The 12,699-nt window shown below is 36.8% G+C and overlaps 1 protein-coding gene across 1 annotated transcript in view; it reads left to right on the forward strand.

Moving 5' to 3' along the window:
* DLEC1 (DLEC1 cilia and flagella associated protein) overlaps positions 1-12,699 on the forward strand; it is a 2,498,134-nt gene that overhangs the window by 710,501 nt on the left and 1,774,934 nt on the right. The window contains exon 15 of the mRNA XM_044067561.1: positions 5,391-5,464. Within this exon, the coding sequence (XP_043923496.1) occupies positions 5,391-5,464 (74 nt within the window). The remainder of the gene's footprint in view (positions 1-5,390; positions 5,465-12,699) is intronic.

Below are 12,699 nucleotides of genomic sequence, written 5' to 3' on the forward strand. Positions count from 1 at the left end.
TTCTGTGTTTAACTAGCAATGCTTTAATGACCATCAGGTAAGCTTGTCGGAGATTGTAAGATGCAAGTAAGCTTTAATAAGCATACTGTTAAAGAATTGCCAACATTGAAAGCCTTTTCGTTGTTGCCATGCAAATAATATTTACATAACTACATAACGTATAAGCCTTAGGTATTGAAATGCATATGACAGTATTTGTAATAACGGACAGGATTACAGTATTTTCAGAAGCTCATTACATTTGTCGGAAACTTGCAGTCATCTTTGCAGGCTTTACCCATAAATTAAACAGAATGCCAATCTATCATGTGTGGTCCATAACTTCTGTAGTAATCCTTTAAGCAATATATCTTGAGCTTGTTTCTTGTTTGCTGTTCATTTCTTACTTTGATCATGTCTTCCCTATGAAACAAGTAGATAGTTGTTGTCAGGCAGCAGGTCTTTTTTGGATAAGAAACAGTTTTACAAGTAGGGGTATCACAGAGATTGCTACTTTCAGCATGTTACTTGGTAATTGTATAAAGCTGAATATAAGTTATAATTAGAACTGCAGTGCAAGGAGAAGTGGTTTGAGTTGAGTGCTGCTTGTTTTGTTATACTTGATTTTGACTGGCATTCCAGTAATGTATTTAAAAAGTAATTTATTTTTTCATGCCTCACAACCTTTGTGTTTCCATCTAGATATTAAGTAAGTTGTCATGTAGCCAATGCATTGACCTATTTTTTTCTTCTACACTTCATTTTGTCTTAATTGGACTCTCGTAATGACGGTTTGGCACCCAGGGCAGCGTATTTAATTAAAGTTCCAGTTGTTGTGGTTTTGAGCATAGCCCCATCCCTTTCTAGTTGGCAACATCCCTTCCCATTGGCCCCACCCATTCAGTTGTCTCCAGCAGCCCCCCTTTAATTTGAAGTCACCAGCCGCCACTGATGTTCGCTAAGTTACTACCTCCAGTTATAGCTTGTTTTAGGCTACAGGGCATCTATTTTATTTTTTCCATATTTAGATGACTTGTATATTTTTGTACACTTTATTTCAAAGTGCAAGAATCTCTCACTTGGGTGAGAAATCTCTTGCTGGGATTCCAAGAGAATATTCAAAAGTCCTTTTCGATTCCTTCATGCAGGATTGTGTTCCTGGGGTGTCAGCTGGGCATCCCTGTAAAAAGAAATTTTCTTCCATAGGAAAAAATAAAAATATATCTACAGCTATTTCTAAGATTTTCCACTCTGACTTTCGTCACTGTGAGGGAATACCTAAGGATTGTGGGTCTCATGGCATCTATGGTTCTCATGACAACCCTGGCAAGACTCCATATGAGAAAGATACAATGTTATCTGAAGTCTCTTTGGTCTCAGCATGAACATCTCTTGCTTGTCTTTTCAAATCCCAGAGCTGGAGTTTGTCAGTAAAAAAAACATTACTTTGGTGGGAGCAGCAAATATCCCTAAATTGTCTCTCGTCCATCATCACAGACATCTCAGACTTTGCCTGCGGAGCGGTTTCAGGAGAGGTAGTAGTGCAAGGTGTGTGGGACACCTAGGACAGATGCAAGCACGTAAGTATGAAAGAAATGCTTGTCCTGATCCAGGCACTCAACTCTCTGAATCATCTTTGGTCACAAAGGACCTCTTTAAATTGTTTCAGACAATGCCACAGTTTTATGGTACATTTTCAAGTGGAGAGAACCAGGGTGTACCAGCTTTGCAAATTAGCTATGTTAGCTTGGGTTATAGCTTCACAGCACAATCTCACTCTACAGGCATCTTTCATTCTGCCAGAGCAATATTGTGTGGTAGACAATTTGAACACAGCAGGACAGACCTACAATTATACAAATGTGTTCAGGGAGTTTTCCCAGATTTGATCCATCTGTGGGGAGTTCCTCTAGTAGACCCATTTACCTCCTTTATAAACAATCAACTAGCAAAATTCTGCTCCATGCTGGAAGGCCTGTAAGACAAATGCCTTTTTCTTTTACTTTGACAGGAATGTTCTTGTATGATCTTCCACCCTTTCCAGCAATATCCAGGGTACTTCTGAAGTTTCAGAAGAAAAACCCAAGATCTTTATGGTGACTCCCTTTGTGGTCAAGACAGCAGTGGTTCTCCTTTATTTTAGAATGGCCAGAGGCAATTACCATAAGCTTTCTCATAGAATGAATGTACTCACACAAGATCAGGGTTGTTTGATACACCCCAATCCCAATCATTTCTTAATTTCAAAATAGCACTTTCTACATTTGAACCAGCTAATCTGGCTGATGTGAAGTCCTTAACATGGAAAAAGTTTTATTGATTTCTCTGACTTCTTCAAGAAGAGTATCTGAGTTGCAGGCTCTTATGGTCAGTCAATATTGTCTTATTTTTCAAGGAGACATGGTTTATTGGAAAACTAATCTGTCTTTTATGCCTAAAGTGATATCTGAGTTTACTTTAAGCCAAACTATCCATTCCCTCATTTTCTTTACTGATCTTAAAAATGAGGGAGAAAGGATACTCCATACCTTGGATGTCCACTGACACCTTAGATGCCATCTTGGTAAATCTTTCAGATCTTCGGATCTGCTGTTCCTTTCTTATGAAGGCAAGAAGGGGGGGACAACCTGTGTCAATACATACTGTTTCCAAATGGTTGTCTAAGGATGTTACCTTTTTTTATACTCACCACTAAAATTTTTCCCAGGCATGGTTAAGGTCCACTCTGCCAGGGCCTTGGTTTTATCTGTGGTTTTTTGGAAAAGGTTGGAATCTAGAGGTATTGTAGAAGCTGCAACTTGATCCTGTGTACATACTTTTACAAATCACTATATGCTTGATTCCCTCTCTAGATCTAGATCAAGCTTTGCAAGGACCATTCTCCAAGGGCTCCTGGACTTTTCTCATTCCAACTCCAATATGTGTAAGCTAGAATAACCTACCCATATAGCTAAAGCTACTGCAGCTGTTATCAGTATGATGAACATAGTACCTTTGTGCAGGTAAACTTACCATAACGGTAGATGTTCGGATGAGCACTGCTGCAGTAGCCACTACCTCCTCCACTCCCCTTATTTTTTGTATGTTGTTTATGCCAGGATGTAGTTGATTATTTTTTGTTCATTCTAGCATTGTCCATTCAGTACTCAACTTCCCCCTCTCTCTTTCTGTTGACAGGAAAGTTCTGAAGGGCTTGGCTGCCAAACTTGTCTTTTATTCATCTCAGTTTGAACATGTGGATGGTGCATTGAAGCTTTGGAAGTTGGCCAACTGTTTTATCCTTGGCAAGATATAACCCATATAGCTAATGCTACCACAGCAGTGATCATTTGAACATCTACTGTTATGGTAAGTTTACTTACGCAATTGTAATTTCTCCCTTATTTTGGAAAAGGCTGGAGGCAACTACCATAAATATCCTCACAGACTAGAACTACTCACACAAGACCAGTGGTGTTTGATACATCCTGACCCCAAACAACTGCAACTGACTGCCTATATTATAGAATCTTAATACCTTTGAGGCACCTATTTTCTGAGGTCATGCATCAGGTATTAAAGGAGGCAAGACAACCTGCAACTATTAAATCATATATTAGTAAATGGAAAAGGTTTTATAGTTGGTGCCAAGAAAAGAACCAGCACCCAGTCTGGGCTAGTGTTTCTGCGGTTTTATATTATTTGTGTGACTATCCTCTTGCCTGTCTTACTACTCAAACAAACTTCACTTGTCAGCCATGTCAGCATGTCTGCCCATGGGTTCCCCTCGTTCAATGCAATCTCATGTAAAACTATCTTTGAAAGTGGTGTTACATATGAAACCACCATGGAAACTGGTGCTTCCTCCTTGGGATCTTTATTTTCTGTTAGAAAAGCTAACTGTTGCTCCATTTGAACAAGCACACCAGGCTGATGTCAAGTTCTTAAAATGGAATATAGTCATATTAATTTTTTTGACCTCTGCAAGAAGAGTATCTGAGTTGCAAGGTCATATGGAGTCCAGCTTTATCTCATTTTCCACAAAGATAGAGTTTTCTTACGAACTAAGCCATCATTTATGCCTAAAGTGGTATCAACATTTACATTGAACCAAGCTATCCATCTCTCTATCTACTTTCCAGAACCTAAAAATGATGGAGAAAGGATACTGTATACCTTGGATGTCCACAGACAACCCAACTACTGCCTTGACAGAACAAAATCTTTTAGTAAATCTGATCAGATGCTCATTTCTTGTGAGGGAAAAAAAAGACAACCTGTAGCAAAACAGACTATTTTCAAGTGGCTGTTTCATGCTGTTACACCCACCACGACATAAATTATTTCAAACAGGTTCAAGGCTCATTCTACCAGAGCTGCTTCTTAACCTGCGGCTTTTTGGAAAAGGTGGGGGTCTAATAGTATTCTGGAAGCAGCAACTCAGTCATCTGTGCACACTTTTACAAAGCATCATAAGGTAGATTCCTTCTCTAGGTCTAGAGCAGGACTCCTGGACCTTCATCCTTCCTCCTCCCAGTCAGTCTAAGCTATAGTAATCTACTCATAAAGCTAAGGCTACTGCAGCATACATATGAAAACATAGTACAAATGTGTAATTAAACTCATCATAACAGTAGATGGTAGAATGATCACTGTTGCAGTAGCATTTCTCTCCCTCTCTCCCCTTGTTTTCCATGCTTTTATTGTCAGGATGAGGACCTTTATTTTTGTTTTCCTAGCTTATACTTGTTGGGGCTTTAGCTTCCCCTTTTCTGTCAATATGAAAGTTTTAAAGGGGCTTGATGTGTGGAGCAACATTTCTGAGGACATTGTGAGGTTCCTATGGTCAAAAATGGTAAAGGTGTTAAATAATGCATGTTTTGTGAAGCTTAGAAAATATAATTAGTTGGTATGAAATAGAATGTATAAATATCCAATAGTCAGAACAATGGGTAAACTAGGTGAACCAAGTGTTAGCTGCATTCAAAATCTTATTTATTGCTGTGAACTAATGGTTTTGCTTTCTTGTTATTTGTACTGTAGGAGATGTGGGTGTAAACAGGACTATGGAGTCTTCTTTTTCTAAATTTCTTGAAACACTGTTACTTAAAACAATAAATAAAACAGTGAGAAAAAGAGTAGATGCGCTAGTTGAAATCTTTAAAGTGATTATCCTTTGGCAGCAGCACTTAATTGTTCACTTGTTTAAACTTGCTGATTGTTAGTACCCAGTCCTAAATGTATGCAGGTATGTTTTGTGCAAAATGCACACATATCTTCCTAAATTGTGATGCTTCAATGTTACAAATAAATATTGCTAATGTAAATACTGGCATAACCACAGTTCAACATGACTACTAAACTGGACAGCTGCACAGTTTGCTTATTTGGCTAATAGTCATTCAGGTAACTTAGTTTATGTTTTTCCACAGCTGAATGATTATCACAGTGTACTGCACCTGGTACTAAGAGATATTCCAGAACCACAAGCCTCAGAAAGCAAAACGTAAGTGAGCACTTATTCTGAAAAGCAAAACTGTAGTTAGAAAGCCATAACAGAAAGACATTATTTAACTAGCACATCCTGGAAAGAAAACATTGCTATTTGTGTGCAATAAACTTTTGAAACAATTATTGGTAGTAACATTTTTAGACTTCGCTTTTTTATACCAGCAGTTACAAACACTGGCATTTCATTCTCAATTGTTTTAATACATTACAAAGTCCAAACAAGACAATAACCATGGGCCGATGAAAAAAAACATACGAAGAAAAGAGACACCAGCAATTCAACTGAACCACGGGAAGCCATAAATAAGCAAATAACTTGTTTTATTAAGTGATTTTGTTCTTTTGTACAATCCAAAGAACTTCATCAGAATGACATAACTAAAACAATTACTTATTAAACAGATCTTCCACACCTAATCATCGCCACTCATTAAATTGCCTATTTTTCTTAAAGGAGTATCATACTGAAATCTGAATCATCCATTTCATTTTAAGCATCATAACAATATAATAAAAAATACATGAATATATAATTCATAATTCATAATTGTTATGCCCTCAGTTTCAACATACTGCTAATGGAAACAGAATCATTTAAACAAAAAAACAGTTGATTCCAATAGTAATTGCCAATATAATGCCTTAGACCCCAGGACACTCTTCCACTTGTTCCCTTTCATTAATGGAGGAACTCTTTCCAAACTGAAAAAAATAAATTTAAAACAAAGAAACAGCACCAGAGCACTCCACGGCGATCGGACCATACACATAGAAAACTAGTAGCACTATAAGTAATAGCTCAAGCATGTAGTATAAAATCCAAGGTTTACTGGAATTCCAGGTTAGCGCTTTCACCCTCATGGGCTTCTTCAGACCTTTTACATCTCATAAAAGTAATGCTAACATTTATACTAAAGCCTCTATGACATAATTCTTTAATTAAGTAAAACAGTGTTCACCTGTAAGGCTTCATTCAAGAACAGTTTATAAATACTCAACCACAGTGCAACTTCTAAAGTTAAAGTAAACATATATTAATATATATCATATGTTTATAAAAGTATATATAAATATAAAAAATGTAAAAAACAAATATATTTAAGAATGTTTAACATTTTTTTAAAGTGTTATGTATATAAAAAACATATGTATGTGTGTATATGCCATGCATCAATAAAATGTTATATGACAAATTATGCCAGTTCATATAAGAACTGTATATAAAATACATTTCACAATAGATTCATGTAAGAGCTGTATGAGGACTACATTATATGATATATACAATGATGTATACAAATATAATGTCCCATCTGACCTGCAGGTCTTTATCTAACAACTAACTTTCTATTTTTTAGGGTCGGTTTAATAGGGACTCTGTCGTTTAGTCCAGGTCTCTGATCTGCTCTTAGCATTATAATCCACTTGGCTTCTGTCCTTTCTGTATAGTTCCTTATGTCCCCACCCTTAGCATTGGGTTTGTTTACATGTAGAACTAGAAATTTGAAGCTGTGTATGTCATTTGTGTTCATGACATGCTTAGATAATGCATTATGTGGGGATTGGATGCATATATTATACAGATGTTCACTTATCCTAACACGTACCCCTCTGTCAGTTTTCCCCACATAACATGCATCACAGGCCATGCACCTAGCTAGGTATTTGACATGCTGAGTGTCACAATTAGCTGTAGTGTTGAAACAAAATCTTTTCATAGTGACAGGTTGTACAAAGCTGGTGTCCTCAGATATAAAGGGACAATAATTGCATTTATGACATGGTCTGGTGCAATTTAATATCTCACCCCTACCAATTGTAGTGGGGACTCTAGGTTGGCAGAGTAATCTGTGCAAGTTTGACTTATTTCTATAGACAAACGACGGTCTATCCCCCACTATCTCTTTTAATTTGGGATCTGTAGTGAGGACAGACCAGTTCTTATAAAAAAATCCCTTTCACACTGCTAATGTCTTGTGTATAATTCAGTGAGACCCTAACTATGGGATGGTTCATCGTCATATCAGTGATTTTAGTTCTCTCTGATGTTCCTTCTAAGTCTACAGCGTTTGCAAAATATGGACGTGCAGATCGAGTTCTAAGATCATATACCCCTTCAATCTCTGAGTATATCTCTTCTGGTGTATAAGATCTGGCAACTGGTCTCCCTCGTAATTGATCTAACTAATTCTTAAACCCTTGTTCTGTTGGATTCAAACGTGAGGCTCTTATAGCTTGACCTTTCACTATGTTGTGGAACACAAAACGAGGATGCATGCTCCCTCTATGTAAGAGGGAGTTCCTGTAGCATGACTTTCTAAATGCACCTGTATTGAGTAGACCACTGTCTAACCTTTCAATGTAAACATCTAAAAATGATATCCATCTATCCAAACTCTCCATGGTAAAATTCAAAAAACTGGTCAAAGAAATGACCTCACAAAAAAAACTTCTGGAGTTCCTCTTCTGATCCTGCCCATAGGAGGAATAAGTCATCCACAAACCTAGCATAATAAATAACATTCCTCTTGAAGCTATCTAGTGGGAATAGTTTTTCCTTTTCCCAGTCTGCCATCACTAGGTTAGCATAGCTATTGACGCAGGATGTACCCATAGCCATGCCATCCTTCTGTATATAGACAGTATCATTGAACATGAAAATGTTATTTTCCAAGATTGCCTCTAGCAAACCAGTAATTATTTCAATGTGGGACATGGCATAATCAGTGTTCACCCTGAGACATCTCCATATACTTTCTAACCCATGTTGGTTGGGTATAACTGTAAATAATGATTGTACATCAAGAGTCACTAATGTGAAGTGTAAATCAGTCTGTAACACACTCACTTTACTGTAAAGGTCGAGCAGGAACTATTTGGTATCCCTCAGGATATGAGTGAAACTATCTACAACTTTCCTTAGTTGCTTTTCGACATACAAGGAGAGGGGTTCAGTAACCCAACCTCTCCCTGCCACAATGGGTCTCATGGGTGGATTATGTGTATTCTTGTGGACCTTTGGTAACCCTTGAATGACTGGAATCAACGGATTTTCAACTAAAAAGAATGTGTAACGTTCCAAACTAATAATTTCACTTTTGGATAAGTCTTCTAACATCCTTCTAATAGTTCCAACCTGTATATCTATTTCAGTCTTGGAGATTACTGAATAGAACTCACTATTATCCAACATTGTTTTCATTTTGCCGTCATAGTCCGTTCTATTCATAACTACTACTGGTCCTCCTTTATGAGCTGGTCTAATCATAAGTGTGTTGTCACTTCTCAGATTATTCATAGCAACTCTCTGTTTTGAACTCAGGTTACCATACCATTTCTTTTTGTTATTATTGTTTAATCCATGTAAGTCCTCCTCTACCATTTTAACAAAAGCATCTACTAATGGATGTAGTATAGGAATAAATGTGCTGGGTCTCTTGAAAACTCCATGTTCACCCATTGATGAATGTCCCCCATAATCTAATTTCAGTTGAACATTCCTTCCAAACAATTTTGTATCTATCACTGAGTCAGGTAGATTGCTTTTCATAGAGGGAATAAATGACAGTCCCTTATTCAGTGCAGAGATTTCATCTTCTGTTAAAACTCTGTCTGAAAGGTTCCAAACTAATGTCTGGGTATTCTTTCCCACATCCTCTTGATTGTGGGGCCTGCATGTTCCTCCCCTGAGCCTTTGCGTTTCTGTCTGCCCCTGCTCATTGACCTGTTTCTTCCTCCTCTGGGTACCTCATTGATGGGGAAAGGAGTATATTCATATGCTGTTTTATAGGAGCTTGCACTAGGGTCTTTCCTTCTGGCAACAGGTTCCTGTAATAAAGCATTATTATTCAATGAGTTGTCATACTTGTGAGAGGTGCTTGGCCCTGTGCTTACTATTGGTGCAGGCGCCCTAGTTTGCATATCAGCATTAGATGTGATTATTGCTAATGAGTTACTGTCTAATTCTACTGGGTTTTCGTCTGTAGTTACTACTGGAGTAAGATCTAAGGTGTTCTGTTGTAAGTTACTGACATTACTAACATCATCCTGCACATTCAAAACAATATTGTGTACAACATGGTTGATACTAGTACTTTGTATGTCTCGTCTACAACATGGTTGGTACTAGTACTTCGTATGTCTCATACTTCAGGCAAGCGAGTAAAATTATTTTTATTAGCACTATCATGCTCATTAACAATGCGGACACCATGTCCTCTATAGTCAGTGTTTCTAGCAAAGTTATTCCTCGGCCAAGTGAAGACATGGCTGTTTTTAAAATCGGCAGTATCTCGCTGAATTTTGGAGCGTTTCTGTTCCAATAACTTTTTCTCAAAGAGATACACATTATCCAAAAGTCATTCCATTAATTTATCCACCACTACTGCTGGATATTTAACTGTCACATAGTTCTGTCAAGCACATATATTCTCTTGTGCACTGAAAAAAAGTCATTGCGCAGTGTCATATATTTAACACTCACCTCAATATTCAACTGTTGCCACTTGTAAAGTAGTTCAGGATAAAGTGCTCCAGTCGTAGGCATCTTAAGTACTCTCAGTCCTCTGGGTATGATTTTCCTGTCTATGCAGACCTCGAAATGCTGTCTCTCCGTCTGTAGTTTCTTCAACTTCAAAAAATCATCTTCTAACAGCTCAAAGTGTTCTGTGATTCCTTGTAGTATTTCCATCAACTCAGCACCCACTGTGTCTTCCTGTTCATTCACAATGAATGTCATCAGAGGATTGTCCCACCCTGCTACATATTCAGAAAACCTATTCAGGTCTTTCCTGCTTACTGAAGCTGCTCCTGCATTGTAAGGTAATTCGATATCAACAGTATCCTTCTCAGCCATGTCCCCTTTTATCGCAAGTACAGAAAACACTTTTTAAACCAAATAAAATGAGCAAAGTAGGGGTAAATGCTCTGATAACTATACCAAATAAATTTAAAACAAAGAAACAGCACCAGAGCACTCCACGGTGATCGGACCAGACACAGAGAAAACTCGTAGCACTATAAGTAATAGTTCAAGCATGTAGTATAAAATCCAAGGATATTGGAATTCCAGGTTAGTGCTTTCACCCTCATGGGCTTCTTCAGACCTTTTACATCTCATAAAAGTAATGCTAACATTTATACTAAAGCCTCTATGACATCATTCTTTAAGTAAGTAAAATAGTGTTCACCTGTAAGGCTTCATTCAAGAATAGTTTATAAATACTCAACCACAAAGCAACTTCTAAAGTTAAAGTAAACATATATTAATATATATGCTAGGTTTATAAAAGTATATATAAAGAATATATAAAATACTTAAACATGACAGCATATATAAATATAAAAAAATGTAAAAAACAAATATATTTAAGAATGTTTATACATTTTTTTAAAGTGTTATGTATATAAAAAAATATGTATGTGTGTATATGCCATGTATCAATAAAATGTTATACAGCAAATTATTCCAGTTCATATAAGAACTGTATATAAAATACATTTCATAATAGATTCATGTAAGAGCTGTATGAGGACTACATTATATGATATATACAATGATGTATACAAATATAATGTCCCATCTGACCTGCAGGTCTTTATCTAACAACTAACTTTCTATTTTTTAGGTTCGGTTTAACAGGGACTCTGTCGTTCAGTCCAGGTCTCTGATCTGCTCTTAGCATTATAATCCACCCGGCTTCTGTCCTTTCTGTATAGTTCCTTATGTCCCCACCCCTAGCATTGGGTTTGTTTACATGTAGTGTAGAAACAAAATCTTTTCATAGTGACAGGTTGTACAAAGCTGGTGTCCTCAGATATAAAGGGACAATAATTGCATTTATGACATGGTCTGGTGCAATTTAATATCTTACCCCTACCAATTGTAGTATACTACAGCTAATTGTGACACATAGCATGTCACATACCTAGCTAGGTGCATGGCCTGTGATGCATTTTATGTGGGGAAAACTGATAGAAGGTTACGTGATAGGATACGTGAACATCTGTATAATATACGCATCCAATCCCCACGTAATGCATTATCAAAGCATGTGATGAACACAAATGACACACACAGCTTCAAATTTCTAGTACTACAAGTAAACAAACCCAATGCTAGGGGAGGGGACATAAGGAAATATACAGAAAAGATAGAAGCCAGGTGGATTATAATGCTAAGAGCAGATCAGAGACTTGGACTAAACGACAGAGTCCCTATTAAACCGACCCTAAGAAATAGAAAGTTAGTTGTAGGTCAGATGGGACATTATATTTGTAATACATCATTGTATATATATCATATAATGTAGTCCTCATACAGCTCTTACATGAATCTATTATGAAATGTATTTTATATACTGTTCTTAAATGAACTGGCATAATTTGTTGTATAACATTTTATTGATGCATGGCATATACACACATACATATGTTTTTATATACATAATACTTTAAACATTTTTAAACATTTTTAAATATATTTGTTTTTTATATTTTTATATTTATATGTGCTGTTATGTTTAAGTATTTTTTTATATATTCTTTATATATACTTTTATAAACATAGTATATATATATTAATATATGTTTACTTTATGAGATATAAAAAGTCTGAAGAAGCCCATGAGGGTGAAAGCGCTAACCTGGAATTCCAATAAACCTTGGATTTTATACTACATGCTTGAACTATTACTTATAGTGCTACGAGTTTTCTCTGTGTCTGGTCAAATCACCGTGGAGTGCTCTGGTGCTGTTTCTTTGTTTTAAATTTATTTGGTATAGTTATCAGAGCATTTACCCCTACTTCGCTCATTTTATTTGGTTTAAAAAGTGTTTTCTGTACTTGCGATAAAAGGGGACATGGCTGAGAAGGATACTGTTGATTTCGAATTACCTTACAATGCAGGAGCAGCTTCAGTAAGCAGGAAAGACCTGAATAGGTTTTCTGAATATGTAGCAGGGCAGGACAATCCTCTGATGACGTTCGTTGTGAATGAACAGGAAGAGACAGAGGGTGCTGAGTCGATGGAAATACTACAAGGAATCACAGAACACTTTGAGCTGTTAGAAGCTGATTTTTTGAAGTTGAAGAAACTACAGACGTAGAGACAGCATTTCGAGGTCTGCATAGACAGGAAAATCATATCCAGAGGACTAAGAGTACTTAAGATGCCTATGACTGGAGCACTTTATCCTGAACTACTTTACAAGTGGCAACAGTTGAATATT

This window comes from Protopterus annectens, chromosome 3.part1 (genome assembly GCF_019279795.1).
Source record: "Protopterus annectens isolate FY-2018-M chromosome 3.part1, PAN1.0, whole genome shotgun sequence".
NCBI classification, from domain to species: domain Eukaryota; kingdom Metazoa; phylum Chordata; order Ceratodontiformes; family Protopteridae; genus Protopterus; species Protopterus annectens.